The sequence below is a fragment of the Asterias rubens genome, chromosome 21 (assembly GCF_902459465.1).
Source record: "Asterias rubens chromosome 21, eAstRub1.3, whole genome shotgun sequence".
NCBI classification, from domain to species: domain Eukaryota; kingdom Metazoa; phylum Echinodermata; class Asteroidea; order Forcipulatida; family Asteriidae; genus Asterias; species Asterias rubens.
Genome location: NC_047082.1, coordinates 7,719,081 through 7,735,173, shown reverse-complemented (window position 1 = coordinate 7,735,173; position 16,093 = coordinate 7,719,081). Strand labels below are relative to the sequence as shown.

Here is a 16,093-nt window from a genome sequence, read left to right as displayed (position 1 = left end):
TTATCATCCATACTATTATGGACTATCACATCAATTCTACTAGATTTTTAGGGATTTGGAACGAAGTCTTCTGTAACTTTTATAACAATTTCTGGCAGTGGTAGAAGTTATCTTAAATACATGTAGATAGAACAGACCTTTGATGCCATTAAAGGCAAAGGATACCTTTAGTTTTTGGAACCGTTCTATTGATTTAATCCTACATAAATGTACATGTATTATACAACAAAACTAACCTTTGAAAATTTCATTTCAAAAGATGGTTTTTGAGATATCACTGAAAGTCCAGAGCAAATTTGTCCCACGAAGGAAGAATATTCCCTGATAGAAATACACAATCTGAGAAACCTTATTGCATTAACCCTCAACTCGGATTCAATTTTTGGGATATAATAACCAAGATCTTTTTACACAACCACATAACTTGGAGTGAAATGTTTTCCCAAAATATCTGAACCTTGGAAAAAAAGTAGGAAAATGTTATAGAGTACAAGTGGTGACCTACGTTGTACGCATGTAACAGGCTTTAGAAGACTTTCCAGCCGTCGATTTCACAAAACTCTTCCTAACGTGTTAAGTATAATCTTAGGACTTAGGACGAGTCCCAACCCTGCACTGTAGCATGCAGACCTTAAGATTAATCCTAAGTTAGGACGAGTTACTCGTCCTAACTCCTAAATCGACCCCAGGTTATTTTATCACAACTTTCTCAAGGTAAATTATCGGAAATCCGACTAAAGTAGGATGAATACCATGCCTATTTATACTATCGCAAAGTGCTGTAGGTTTGTAACCAAAGGTTTTTTATGAATTTTTGAAAAGTGATTACCAACGCATACCTTCCCTTTAATCAGAATGGATCATGCAGTGTGCTGAACAAGACGGGTCTTGTAGCAACAGTGCTAGAACATCCGTTTCAAAACCTTTCCTGCTTGTTCATCCAAGAGTAAAGTTGACGCTTCATCTTATATATCCTGGAGTGATATTGATGTTTTCATCTTGTTTGTTTTTCATCCCAGAGTGATGTTGATGTTTTCATCTTTGTTTTTTCATCCCAGAGTGATGTTTGCTGTATGGAGGTACCCCTGAAGACACAAAGCAACTTTTGGATCCATGCCAGTCTTGATTGATTCAATTAACTGAAGGCAGAAAAATAATGGAGAAAGCGAAATACGCCATTTAATAAAAATTTGCTAAACAAAAGTTGCAGGCATGGTATTTGGTCCTTGGAAATAAGTCTCACCTTTGGGTGGGTAGTGCAGATTTTCTTAAGCCCCTGAGCTAGGAAGATCTTGGCGTCTGGTACAGCGCCTCGGAACGGATCCGTCTCGTGCTTACCAGCAAATGCCAACTGGGAGTAGGCCGTCTGGTACCCAGGGGTATCTTCTACTTCTATAAAGTGTTCATCATCTGGTAGACTGTCATCTTCTGGAAGCTCAAAGAGATGGACCAAGGCTTGAAGTAAAGGTATCCTGTAAAGATGTTAGTATCAATGTTAATATTCATTATTATTATTCTGGTTTAGTAAAAACACTGCACTTGTAGCCGAAGGCTAAATTGAGATAATGCATAGGTAAGGATTGAAAATATACAGAGGCTTTTTTTTTTTACAGCAATGGAACTTAGGTTAAATCTCAATTCAATTAATTCAATAATACGTTTATTCCATACTCTTGGTGGAGAAAAAGACCAATTGTGAGAATTAAGTACATGTAGCACATAGAAATGTAACAAAATCTAAAGCGCATAAAATGTACAAAAACAATATAATGTTAAAGCAAATAATAAATAAATAACTAGAAATTAACTATGTACAGGAGGCTGTTAGAGGAAGCCAAAGTTAAAAGTAGAAACCTCACCAGTATCCATGTAGCGGAGGTTCCAGGACTGCGGGACACTCTGTGAGGATTTTAGTGATTCCGACGGCACAAATCTTCCGCTCAATGTGACCAGACACTTTCTGCACTTCAGGAATGTACAACTTCTCTACAACCATTCCGAACATCCTGAAACAAAAATTACAAATCATAATTTCTAATTTTAAATGAGGGAATAAAAGAGTGGTGGCGAGGTCTTTAATGGTCGTTTAAAACTGGCATGGTCGTGGCTTTGCAATAAAGGAACAGAGCCCATGGCAAGGCTATTTATCGCACAGCCTTGACCCTGCAAGGTTTCAAACAGTCCATTAAAACCTCGTCACAACTCTATATTCCAGTTATACCCTTTTTATTAAAAATAATTAAAAACTGTAAGCTAAAGATGCTTTTTCAAAATATTGAATGTAACAGAATAATATGCTTACTTTGCTTGTATTTCTTCAATCATTCTTACGAGTGCATCTGCTCCGTGTTTGACGGCAAACAAACTGAAGAACACCAACAAACCTACAAGAGATGAACATCACACACATGAATCTCAATTCCAATCAATCACACCACAATTTCAAGGCTCTGTGAGGTTTTGAGAAAACCCCTAAATCAGGAAAAAATCCTTAAGAATCTAGGCAGTTCCTGACCAGTAGACAACAAGAACTAGAGTAAATAAGCGTTTCAGAAAACGGTTTCTTACCTTTTACAAATTTGGTTGTTTTTGAGTGTGCCAGTCTCTGGAAAAGTAGAAGAAAGATCTTGTGGATATGTTCTGTCAATGCTGTCCTGAAATGAGAAAGAAATGCAGAATTTCTTTAAATATTTTTGTTATGCAAGTTTGCACCAAACAAAGCTAAAAGCTTCTCTAAAATGTTCTCAATAGTACAATTAACTTCAACCTTATAATTCAAAAGAATCTCATGGGAAAAACAAAACATTAAATTTCTTTTTTTAGTGAAAGTCCAGTCATGATTTTTATAATTATAAATTATGATTGTTGGGTTAAATAAAGTAAAATTAACCGAAGTGGGACTTAAACCTGCAATCTCTGGATGACAGTGCCCCCGGGCTACCAACTGAGCCATCTCAAGTGATAAACCACAAAGGAAAAATTATAAACCATGATAACTTACTAGATGGAAATTTGCATCAGGGATTAAAGTATTTATTTTGGTTTTACCCGTATACACCGATGTGTGTCAGCACACTATACTCAGAACTTTCCCAAGCTCTGTGGAAAGAATCACATGCATATTACTCCTGACCTTTGTAACTCTAGAGCAGTGTCTTACCCACTAGACAACACTTACGTTTCCATATGTTCAAGCAGACTTTGCATGAGGTAAAACCCCTGATGATCGTTGGCTTTGGAGGATATGAGTTTCTGAAACACGCCTAGGAGACCAAGCTAAATAAAAGCAAGCAAAGAAACTCAGTCAATAAATAATGTTGACCGGAAAAGCCGTCAGTGAATATTCAGGAATTGGAATGAACTTAAAGAATTATAATCGTGATAACAATTTGTGGTCTAGTGTACAGAACTGCCTTTTATTTGCATTTTACAATCGGGGGGGTATTGTACAAAGTCAGGGAAATATTTGAAATTATATTCAACATAATTATTATTATGCATTTACGTATTATTATTATGCATTTACGTATGCTACTCATATTTGTGGAAAGGTTGGCTCTATACGAATCAAACCCTGCTGGGTGCTGAAGGCACAGAGTAAAAGAGACATAAACAAAAACAATATTAAAATGCATAACAAATACACAATGCAAATATACCATGTAAATATACAACTACTAATCTTTACAATAGGCCTGTTTTACGAGAATTATGAGAAAAGATGAGATTTAAAACAGTAATTTAAATCTAGTTGAAATTGAACAAAATTTGATTTCAGTAAGAAGACGATTTCAAAGACTTTGAGTCGAAAAACAACAAGACCCAACAGTGGTAAAAATACTAAATAATCAAAATCATTACCAAATAATAATAAAAACTACAATGAATAGTTTCATCGGCATTATGCGCCTTGAACACCCAGCAGGATGGATACGTGCGCATTTCAAGTCTTATTATAATTATTATTATTATTATTATTATTATTTGGCAACACTGGGAATGAACAATCTCAATCACCAAGTAACTCACACAGACAGACTTTACACAAACGGACATTTCATAAATAATATCATAAATCCATATAACATAAAAAAAGGAATTTTAAGTTGTATAAGAGAAGAATTTAAATGCACACATATCTATGAATTCAAAGTACATCAAATAGTTAGAATGACGGACAAAGTATAAACAGCAAAAGTTACAAAGCATCAAGAACAAGTCAACAACATACACAAATGTTAACAGAATACAATTATACAAATAAAAGGACGTCTTTAATTCAACATCATATAGACCATGTATTCTGTGGCGTCACATGTTTACAAAAGAGCCACAGAGCCTAAACTTCCTCCAAAGTATTGCTGAACTGAAACAGGTTACCAGCAAAAACTACCTTACGAATACTTTGTTTTGACTGGTGCCCGCTACCCTTTTTTTCCTAGCTACGAAATTTGTCAAGAGGTATTTTCTGCTTAACAGTTTAATGAAACAGGGCCCTTGGCCTAATTTTATAAAGCATTTAGCAGAAAATACTGCTGAGCAAATCTACATAAAAATTAGTAGGGTACCAGTCATATCAATGTAAACTTCATGGAATTTTGGCTGGTAACCGTATTCTGCTAAGCAATATTTTTACGTGCTTAGCAAGTTTTTGTGCCTGCAGGCTATATGAAATGGGCCCTGATGATGAGAAATCTGTAGAGGAAACTTAAAGCATTTGACTCACCACTTTTCCCTGTTTGATGATGGCCGCTGCTCCTTTCTCGATGTAGGCTTGGATAAGTCTGACTAGTGGTGGTACATTGCCGAGTTTCTCCCATAGTACAGGCATGAGAAGATGAGGAAACAGAGCCATGTAAGACTCTGGGCAGTCAGAGTGCATCTCAAGCATCAAGGACATGATCTGAAACACGTACGGGATGAACTCTACATAGTAGAAGATAAAATAGAAACATATATGAACTAAACATTGTCCTTATGTGAAGTATTCTTGCAAATACAGATGGAACTAGGCAAGGGACAAAGATATTACAAAGATATAAAACGTTGTATGGCTTCTGACTGGCATCCCCAAACAAAGATGTTGACAAATTAGGGAGAACGCCAACATAAGGCTAGATAGCTCAGTTGGTAGATCGCCGGCACGTTAATCCAGAGGTCGTTGGTTCGAGTCCCACTCTCGTCAATTGTTTTTTATTCAACCCCAAAAAGATTTAAAAACTTTGAGTTGTATGGGTTGAGTCAAGGAGAGATCTCTTGATGCATGAAGACTGGATGACTTGGTTTCTTCAAGAAATGTGCACATCTTCAAGAAAACAATGTCAAATGATTTCATGTATTGTCATTTTATCATTATTTCATGAACATGAAAGTTACTTTCTCCAGTAGAGAGACTATTTTAGAGTCTTTATTTTTTACGACCTTACCTGCAATGTCCGCCGAGAGGATATCTTGAAACGGTGGAAACAATGCCATCTCAAAGATTGAGACATTCGCTGCATCAGCTTGGCAACCAGCTCTGACTGACAGACTCAACGCCTCAAATAAATAATGGTTGAAATGAGGCTTGCTTGGATTCTGAAATCAATAAATAAAAGTTATTAAATTTATTAAATAAAACTAATTATGAACAGTTTTGTGGAATTTTCTGAGGGCTAAACATCTGAAATAAGATTTTAATAGGAAGCAAATCACATCTGCAAAGAATTACTTTGAAAATGATGAACATAAACAATGTCTGATTGATGTTTGTTCTCTTATATCACTTTGACCCCACCCCCCCAACACAAAAACCAAAACAACAACCCAAAACAAAACAGAAAACCAGAAAACTAAAACAAAACTTCATTAATGTCTTTAAGCGTTTTACCTTGCTAACTAGTAGTAGTTTCTCCGTCAACTTTCCGACAATGACTTGAAGGTAAGGACCAACTTCTGCTTTCATCAAAACCAACGATCTCATGATGGCTGGAAGAAAGACGCAAGATTTATCAAACTAAGGAATTGTTTCAATCGTTCTAACTATAGTTCTGACAGACCAATCTATGATACAACTTTCTAAACTATAGTTAGGGGAGGCCAAAAGGATATGACTTTCGCAACTATAGATAAGAGAGACATAGATAAAGGGAAGGTATACATTTGGTAATCACTCTTAACAAATTATGGCACTGGACACTTTGGTAGTTGTCAAAGACCAGTCTTCTCACTTGGTGTATCCCAACCTATGCATATAATAACAAATCTTTAAAAATTTGGACTCAATTGGTCATTGAAGTTACAAGAAAAATAAAAAAAATAATAAAAAACTTTGTTGCACAAATGTGTGTGCCTTCAAATGCCTAAGAAAGGCTTCAGTTCTCAGGTTCAAATATTTGAGTGGGTAATTTCTTCTTTCTCAAAATCTACATTACTTCAGAGGAAGCCGTTTCTCACAATGTTTTATACTAGCAACAGCTCTCCATCGCTCATTACCAAGTAAGTTTTTAATTCTAATATATATATTACCAAACGTGTCCAGTGCCTTTATGATAAAACAAAAACTCTTAAAGTACTCACCTTTCATAACGTACTCATTCTCTTCTGATCCAGATAGTTCAATAGCGGCAAAGAGGTTAACTAGAAGTGGTTCAATGTGTGGCTTCACACTCTCTACCGGTATACTGTAAAAGTAAAACAAGAAATCATGTCAGATGAAACTGAGAACTACAAATAAATAAATAAATAGTAAACTTGTGGGTACAACCATGTATTAAATCTCTTGTGTTAATGTTGGGTCTGAGCCGGTGTGGTCTCAACGTTTTCACCAGTATACTCTGCTACTCTGAAATAAGCCGGTGTGGTCTCAACATTTTCTATTGTATACTCTGATCGTCTTCAGATGAATCTACTCGATGGGGCACTCTGTACAGACCACAAGGGCACTTGAAGTTTGACTTTCTAAGACTCAAATTATAAACCAACATTTGCATTCTGCAACCAGGGAGATTATGTACAACATTTAGGGAGATATTCAGGAAACTTATGACGGTTGTATAGGGCCAACTTAACATGAATGGTCAAATAGTAGGAGGGTTAAGTAAACTTACGCTGGTTGTCCGTTGGCTAACTTGACAGTGAAAGGTCTCTCAAGGAATGGTCAAACAGTAAGAGGGTTAAGTAAACTTACGCTGGTTGTCCGTTGGCCAACTTGACAGTGAAGAGTCTCTCTAAGGCATGAGCTGCATATGTATGAACTACTGTACTCTCTCCCTTCAAGAGGTTGATGAGGCATGGTATAGCGGCAGCCAAGACCTCGGCTGGGATGATCTGACGGAATGCCATCACGTACTTAATGGCATCAGCCTTAAGGACTGGAAACTCATCCACTGAATGGAGTCAAATCAAGACAAGAAAAATGTAAGGATAACAGAAATCATGAAAATTGTGAAACAGGCATTATATTTGATCCTCAAAAAAATAAAATAAAAAAACAAAGAGGGAAAAAACCTGCAAGTTATGTTGAGCTTTGTTTTGAAGTATGAGATATATTCCTTTATAGCACCATGTTATTGTTTTACAAGGTGATGAGACGTAATCTACCGACGATCAGACCAGGAACAGTGGGGCGAACATCTTCTCTTAATGAGAAGTGCACTGGATTCTTTAATGTGCATTACACAACACACAGGACCTACAGCTTTACGTCCCATCTGAAGGACACAGCAGCAATGGTTAAGTGTCTCGCTTAAGGACACAAGTGTCACGACCGGGACTTGAACCCACACTCTGCTCTGATCAGAAACACAAGAGCTTAAGTCTGATTCACTTATCCACTACAAGCAATACAAGGGCTGACCTACATATGGTATAGGCTTCATTTTTTTTACAATAATTACCCTACCTTTAAACGTTAAAGGTAAGGTAATTTTTGTAAACGTAATGCTGATTTATAGTCACATTTATCGAGAAAGATACAATGAAAGCCTTCATCTTTTGAGAGAATTCCTAGCTATCTTACCTTTATCTGATTTAAGATCTGCAGCGATGTGCGCATTGAAGAAGTCAATGATATTGACTAGTTCCCTGACTTCTGTCGTGCCATGCTGTAGGGAGGATGGGAAGATGATTATTTATTATGCATCCAACAGAGCCAATAGACCGCTCCATTAAGCTCCGCCCCATTGCGTATTGACCAATCACAACGCAACGAAGGTCCGACACTAAGGTCCGACACGCGTGTGCGAATGCTTGGGGCGCGCGGCAGAGTTGTGCAGAAAGGCATTGGAGAGCCCCACTAGTTCTTGCTCACACGTGCGTCGTGGGCTGGATCGGTCTATTAGGCCTACAAGATGATTAGGAAACGAGAAGAAATGATAAGTTTTAGATGTGGGGAGAAAACCCCAATGGGAAAAACAATGTAATCTGAACCCAAATTCATAGAGCTGCTTAAGCATGGTATCTTGCTTGACATTTTTTTTGCTAAGCAAAATTAAGCAACAAGTAATAATTTATAAGTACCTTTTGAGTCTTTGACTTGGATGCCAGGGATGTGACCAGATAGATGGCTGCGTCTTTGCTCTTCCAGTTATTGACAGGGTTTGAAGCATACAACTGTCAAGAACATTTAAAGATAAAACTATTAGACGACAAAAGACTTAAAACTATTCATGGTGGAAAACTACTAAGTAAGTAAGGTTTGCGGTGTAACCATGTAAAAATCTCTGTAGTGAGTAGTGCTGGCTCTGAGATGAGCAGGTTACTGCTCGACGTTTTAATTCAGTGTGCTCTGACTTCTGGAGAAAGACCGCCGGCAGAGCACACTGATCAAAACTTTGATCAGAAACATCAGAGCTTAAATCCAGTATCTCAGACCACTCGGCCATGCCACGCCACAAACAACAATAGGTCTATACAAAAATACAGAACAAAATCCTAAAAACTTAAATAGATGAAATTTCTAATATTTTAAATTTGGACGAGTAAAATACTTTACCTGAAGCATGGCCGTTACATAATTAGAGAAAATTTGAGTCACAGGTGCCTCAAAGAATTTACAAAGAGACCTGACTAAATCACATGCTGCCCGCCTCCTTGTGTCAATATCTGAAAAAACAAGAAAATTAACAACACAACAAATTGTTATCATTGTCAAAAATAATCCCTTTGCAATCTGTTAATTTTTATAATAATAAGACAGGCGCTTGTTATTGTCTTCAAATTGACAGAAATTCTGCTCATTGCTTCTCTACAATCTTAGCCACCATGCCCCCTTTCAATGTTGGCTCTCAATGCAGGGTCTTTTACAGGGAACCAACTGCAGTGCATGCTACTGGACCACTAAGGAAGCACACAAGTAATCTGAATGGTTTTGTTTCTTTGAGATTGTCTGGAAATGGTTGCCTGTAAACTGCCTCGTGCGACATGATCCTAAGATATTATATTCAAAGGTATTTCAAGAAACCATGCAGCCAGATAAATGACAAGGAAATATAAAAAGTAAAGTTTCAGCTCATCACTTGTTTTACCTGATCCTTCGATGTCTCTTCGAATGTACTCCTCCGGATTGAACTCAAATAATTCCTCATCAGAAGCTGTGAATAAAACCAATGCATAGAAATTTTAAAACCAGAGTCTTTTTATCAACAATTAGAAAAAAAAAAAAAGAAAGAAAAAAAAAAAAAAAGACTACAGGGTTTTCCCTGGAATAATTCCTTTGGGGTTTTCCTCCAACATCTTAAACTGAAACTTCCTTCCTTGTCTTTTCTCCATTTGGTTTCTTAACTAGTTCAGTTATTAAGTTTTGCTTTTCTGAGAGCCCTTGGCTTCACAACCAGAAAAATAAAATAAAAAGTGAAATAATTCTTACCTCTGAACTCCATATTTGGAACGATGACTTTCTCACAGATGCTAGAGAGAATCTCTGGACTCTCAAACAGACTCTTGTAGTGTTCCCGGTCGGCCACCGAGGCCAGGAACTGAATGGCATTACTCACCAACTAAACAAAACAAAGGAAAAAAACCCATAAAAATATTGATTTAATGAACCACGTAAAAGATAATCCCAATCAACTTAACCGGGCTCATGAACAAAACAGGCATGTGGCAGACTTGAAATGATGAACTCTGACCAATTCAGTGTTGTAGTCAAGACCTGATAGTCCAAGACCAGGACCTGATGACTGAGACCCAAGACCTACAAAACTGGTCTTGAGACCTACAACACGGCACCAAGTTACTGCATGGCATGCCGTCCCTCCTTATCTTTGGAGTGAGAGCCTGTGCATCGACAGTAACCGGGGGGAGAGTACATAGTTCCATGGGTAACTTTGAGGGTAGAGGTTGATACTGTGTAAGAAAAAGTATTTAGAGCGCCACCACAGCCCTGGGCTGTATACTCCTCAGGGAGCTGAGAAAGGTTAAAGGAATGTTATTGGCCCAATGACCAGGGCACTAATGTAAAGCACATTGATACTATTATTGTAAAATGCACTATATAAGAATTAGTTATTATTGTTATCATGACTCTCACAGTGAAAAGGATTTAACGTAAAAAATGTAACTATAATTTTCAGTGAGTTTTCTTACCAGGTCGTATTTGACTTGGCTGCCTGTTGTGATGAGTAGATTCCAAATAGCTGTGACAAAGTCAGGTAGGAAAGGCCCAAACTCTTCATCGTATTTCTGGGCGTACAGAGCGACGTTATCGCAGATCTGTGACTTCAATCTCTCCAGGGTACCAGCTTCCTCGGTGTCCTAAGGGAATCAATAATGATAACAATATGGTCAAACAGACAGCCAGGAAGACAAAGAAGTAAGTGTTTGGTTATTTTAACAACAATGTTATCATAAGAAAACGCAGACTGCAGTGGTTTGGTCACCTCCAACGAATGAGAACAAATCGAATCACTAAACAACTCTACAACTGGTCACCAACCCATGGGTCACCCTAGGACAACATGGACAAATGTTACCCAGAAGGACCTCTCCAGACTGGGCACTGGGTGGTCTGTGGAGAAGGCAGAAGTGGCAGCTCAAAATCAGTCTATTTGGAAGCTTCATAAGCAACGGGTGCAGACATACACAATGCTAACTGATGATGATTGTTATCAACTTGTCATGATTTAAATATCTAGGTACTCTATCTAAGAGCTTTGTTAATGGAAGCAGTTTTTGTGTTTACTGTAGCAGAATAAGAAGTAAAAGAGCCGATTCACAAATAATTTGACAGTACATGTGTATTGTTGTGTATTGTTTACAATGAAATGAGAAATGTTCAAATGTACATGATGCAAATGTAAACAAATTGTTTTTAAAAAATAAAATAAAAAGTGAAATCACCTTTGTATGAAGAAGGGGAACATCATCATGGACCAATGTCAAGAAGTTAGTCATCCATGCCTTCATATTATCCTCAAAATATTCGGGCAGGTCCTATGATTTAAAAAACAAAAATCAAAAGAAACAACAATCAGTATCAGGAACTCTTTTAATTTAAACTGTGAGATAAAACCTTGCTAGAACTTAGTTTGTACATTACCCATGTTGAGATATGGTAGACGCATAATAAAGGTTTGGATAAATGTATTTGTATACACCCAAACCACACAGTGTACCCCTATAACAAAAGGCTAATTGGGTTATATATTACCGTAATTTTCGGATTATAAACCGCGGTTTATATGTAGATTTTGACATAAACTAGAAGTAGCACTGTTATTGCACACATTTACCCACACACACCATGGTGTGCATTTGCCTGCAATTGGGGACCTCCAGATAGTGACACCAGGGGTGCATGGAGGCAATCGCCCCATGGAGGCAATCGCCCTCGTTGCCTCGGTGAAGTATCAGGCCTGAGAGAGTATACGTCGAGTATAGCGGGATTATAGACCTTTATCATTGTGCGGCCATCTTCATTTTCTCCCTTTCAAATCATTTGAACCAAACTAAGGCTGGAAGAAGAATTAGTCTGGTTTCTTTTTGTGCAACGAATATTAGCATACATTACTGTTGTTGGATACAGGGAACATGACCAAGATGGTGGCAGTATAATAAAGGTATTTTGAGACTCACCTGGTAGTTGAGACTGTAGAATACTTTAGACATTAACACCAAGGCATCGTAGCAAGCTTTGATTGAGAGCACATTGGGAACTGGTTCTTGTCTTTTAACTTGGGCAAGGTGCGCAGTTTTCTGTAATTAATAACAATCACAACCAGAAAAAAACTGTAAAAGCCGAAATGGTTGCAACATTACCAAGGTCCTTCTTGAAGTCATGACTTGGGCTGAGGATTCGTCTGCCTCATTCAAGCCCTTTAAGGAAAGCGCCAGCTTCTAAATATCTGACAAAGACTTAGTCAAGGTGTGGTTTGTTGTTTCAAAAAGGACCTATTTGTTTGTTTGTTTGTTTAGATGATCTCCCATCAAGGGAACCCGGCTAACTCCGACAAGGGGATATAAACACCAAGCTGACAATGGCCAATCTCTCTCAAACAAACATAGGTTTAACACCTAGGACTATGATTGATTGTTACTCAGTAACTGAACGACAATACTTATTCTAGTCATTGTTAAACCAGTTGTTAGCTTGGAAAGATTCAAACCCACAACCTTGTGATTGCAAGTACTGCAGTCTAACCACTGGATGGCGGTGACCTGATGCAACAGATACATACATTTAATAGCTCAGCTCTTTTTAATTCTTCTGCAAAAAAAAATATATAAAAAAAATCAGCTAATAAATTGCATAAAGATTACTCACCTCAAATAATTTGGTGAGAGGTTCAGCCAGTGTGTCAAGGACCATCTTGATCTCAACCCATAGCTCTTGTGATTTAAACTCATGACGATACCTTAAGAGAAAACAGTAACCCTGGATTCAAATCACGAATTTAGCTTTCTTCACAGGCCTGGAATTTCATCTTTGAGAGGGCAAGGCCATTTTTGTTATGTGAAGGGCAGGAAAATCTTAGGCAGTATACAAGTTGTTTCTAACTTCTCCAAGTCCTCACTCTTGTTGAAGTTCATTTGTTGAAGCACCGGGCACCACGGCATTTGCCGTGAGTTATTTCAAGGCCTGTTAATTTACTTCAAAGTTAAATGTCGCTAATCTAGTGAATAGTGCAGAAAGAAGAAGAGGAATTTTCTTGATTTTATCTCACCTTTTGAAGAGCGAGTGCCCCGTTCTGAGGATTCCGCTGATAGCATTGATGTCATCACTCTCTAGTTTCATTTTCATTTGCTCAAGGAGCTTCGGCCATTTATGTGGAAAGTCTTCTTTACCGATGATGCTGATTGAATCGCTCAACTAGTAATAACCAAATTAAAAAAAATAACATATAAAAATAAGTCGGCATGTACGCTCACTGCAAATATTCCTGTTGGTCTGTCTTATCGATCTTTCCATCTTGGGAACCCGGCAAACTCCAACAAGGGGATATAAACACCAAGCTGGCAACAGCCAATCTCTCTCAACCATTGGTTTAACGTCTACGATTAAGAATTGCACAATTCAAGAAATTGTGATACAGTATTAACTAGACGACAATACTTATGTTCAAGTCATTGTGAAATCAGCGGTTAGCTTGTTAAGATTCGAACCCACAACCATATGATTGCAAGTCCAAGAGTAACCACTGAATCCTGATTGCTGACAGCGACCTCTACTGCAAATGTGTTTGGCCAGTCGATGTCAAGTTTCTATGTTTTTTAACGTGGACAATAAAATCTAAATCTAAATCTAAATCTTCCTCACCTGTCTCTGTAACTGCTCAGGCATCCTAAGCATCAGCTCAATAATCTGATCTTTGACGACATTCCTGTCTGCGTCATTTATCTTATTGGCAACATCTTCAACCTTTTATCAAAATAACAATGACAACAATAATAGAAGTTTCTAAGCGCTATAACCAGACAATTCAGATAGACAAAACAGATGGGTTTTAATTAAGTGAGATTTGAAAGTATGCGATGCCGCTTGAACGTGTGTGGGTAACTTGTTTCAAAGTGTTTGAGCTTTCTCCTGACCAATTTGGCGTGCCCATTAATGCAGTAATTACGCTAAGAGGTAAAATGTTTTTCCTACTATAACAGTCAGGCATTATTTTTAAGCAAAAGTGAAGTAACTTGTGAGAGCGGATGGTACGATTATTAATAGCCCACTAACCACTCTCCAATTTCTCCGCACAAAGTTCTTGAATGTGATGGCTGCTGAGATGCGGATGGTGATGTCAATGTCTTCCTTGCTCACCAACTGAAGTAGGAGGATGGAGTAGTTTGCGCTTCCCTCAACAGATTCCAAGTAAGACTCCGCTAAATAGATAAGTCAAGATTGAAAATTTCAAAGTAAAAAAGTAATTTAAACAGCAGTATATCATAGAGTTATATAAGAACTAGAGGGCCACACTGGCCTATATCTGCGGACCGGCATGCGCACATGCGGCCATTTACCAAGTTAACAAGTTAACAAAACAGCATTGCACAGCGTGTGTTTGAGCGGCCAATTTTTAAGTTGACAAAACAGCATCGCCTAGCGTTCAACAAACACAAACTCCAACGTGTACTTCATATTCAATGCGCGTACAAAATGGCGCGCGTGTCTCATTGCGGTCCTGTCACTCACGTCACGTTTGTGCAAGCAGCATCACCAGTGCGCCCTCTAGTTCTAATACATAGCTCTAATGAAGTAAATACAAGTATATTTTTTAGCCTTCAAACAATAAATACTCTCATAGTGATAGGGTCATAACACTTTTGAGCTGTTTAACCACAGCTTTAATTTACCTGGCCTGTCTACCTCTACTTCTACTAGTACTAACCCATCTTCACTTCGTTCTAGGCAGGTTCCATACGTTTTGACATAGACAGTCAGTAATTGAAAAAATAATAGATTTAACAGAAGTGTCGGGACCAAGATTAACAGAACTCATGATGACCCAGCCGCCACAACTTGTGAGCTCGATGTTGATGTGCTAGAGCACTCGATAGGCCTTAATACTTTCATTTCACATTGCGCACTACCAGGACGGACACGGATGGATTTCTGTAAATCCAGATACCATTCATGCAATGATTCATTGAAATATGAAAATAATTTTAACATCTTTTCAAGTTATTTTAAATAATTTGGTTACAACAATGAGGGAAAAAGTGGTCTGGATCTGGATAGTTACTACGTAACACTCGGAGTCCTGATGGATGGAGTCGAGCATGTCGTAAGAGAAGGCCGGTTGTGCATGCGGATAATTTATTTATATTTTATACATAATAAACACTAAATATTAAAATACTGGCCGATGTGCTCGAGACGAGAGAGCAGCTAAGGCTTTGGTGGCTGGATACGAACAATTTTCCCACCATCCAATAAACAAAAAGTTTTTTTTATAACGAGTACAGATTATACTAAATTAGCTTAAATTGAAAGTTCAAGCTAAACCCACTCCTGTCAAGTGTCATGCAGTCAACTCAAAAGTCGACAATGTCACTAGTTCATTCATTTCATCAATAATCAAATTTGAATAGATCACCTGCTCTTCTTTCAGTGATATTTGCTGACAACGTCTGCTGCAAAGAAGCTGCTAACGTCTGCAGATTCTGCGGAGTACCCTCCATTTTCACTGTTAGAATAATAACATTAAATTAAAAAAAAATTAGAATTAGTAAAAATAACACAATATTTGAAAAAATCAGACAGACTTGAGTACCCTTGACCGATTCCAAAACTCGGTTAAATTCGTTTATCCGACAAGATTTGGAATCGATTAGTGCGTCAATTGATTTGAAAACACAAATTCTGTTTGAAGTTTTTACACATAAATTGAGAGTATTAAACCTTCAAACTTACATATCAATGGATCAAGTACACAATCCACTCGTTGTTAGCAACATAGAATTATAACAAAATGACCTCAAACTACCTACTCAAACGTAGTGACTTGATTTTAGCGTACAGTGGTTTAGCATTTAAAATGTACGCACATGTGTATGCCAGATGTATTGTACTGTATTATTAGTACATGTGACGTACATACATGGTACGTGCGCACACTTCCTATGTGAATACAACGGGCGGCTTATTTTCAAAATCTGCGCAGGCTCTATTTTTCCTCTTTCA

The 16,093-nt window shown here is 37.7% G+C and overlaps 1 protein-coding gene across 5 annotated transcripts; it reads right to left on the bottom strand.

Moving 5' to 3' along the window:
- Positions 1–615: 615 nt before the first annotated feature.
- Positions 616–16,027, bottom strand: LOC117304687 (exportin-2-like). Of its 5 annotated transcripts, none has more exons than XM_033789274.1 (25): positions 16,011–16,027; positions 15,507–15,596; positions 14,147–14,292; positions 13,736–13,837; positions 13,143–13,288; positions 12,743–12,833; positions 12,055–12,174; positions 11,320–11,412; positions 10,567–10,734; positions 9,848–9,977; positions 9,507–9,572; positions 8,975–9,084; positions 8,500–8,592; positions 8,000–8,084; positions 7,169–7,367; positions 6,559–6,662; positions 5,870–5,967; positions 5,427–5,577; positions 4,727–4,926; positions 3,179–3,276; positions 2,569–2,654; positions 2,303–2,384; positions 1,860–2,006; positions 1,244–1,472; positions 616–1,139 (listed from the first exon to the last, which is right to left on the bottom strand). In XM_033789274.1, exons 2-25 carry the CDS (start codon positions 15,589–15,591, stop codon positions 1,050–1,052), a joined length of 2,919 nt encoding a protein of 972 aa, XP_033645165.1. In that variant the 5' UTR covers positions 15,592–15,596; positions 16,011–16,027; the 3' UTR covers positions 616–1,049. The 5 variants fall into 5 exon arrangements, with proteins under 5 accessions (XP_033645165.1, XP_033645162.1, XP_033645163.1 ...); XM_033789271.1 differs by lacking the exon at positions 16,011–16,027 and adding an exon at positions 15,824–15,989; XM_033789272.1 differs by lacking the exon at positions 16,011–16,027 and adding an exon at positions 15,897–15,984.
- Between the last annotated feature and the right edge of the window lie 66 nt (positions 16,028–16,093).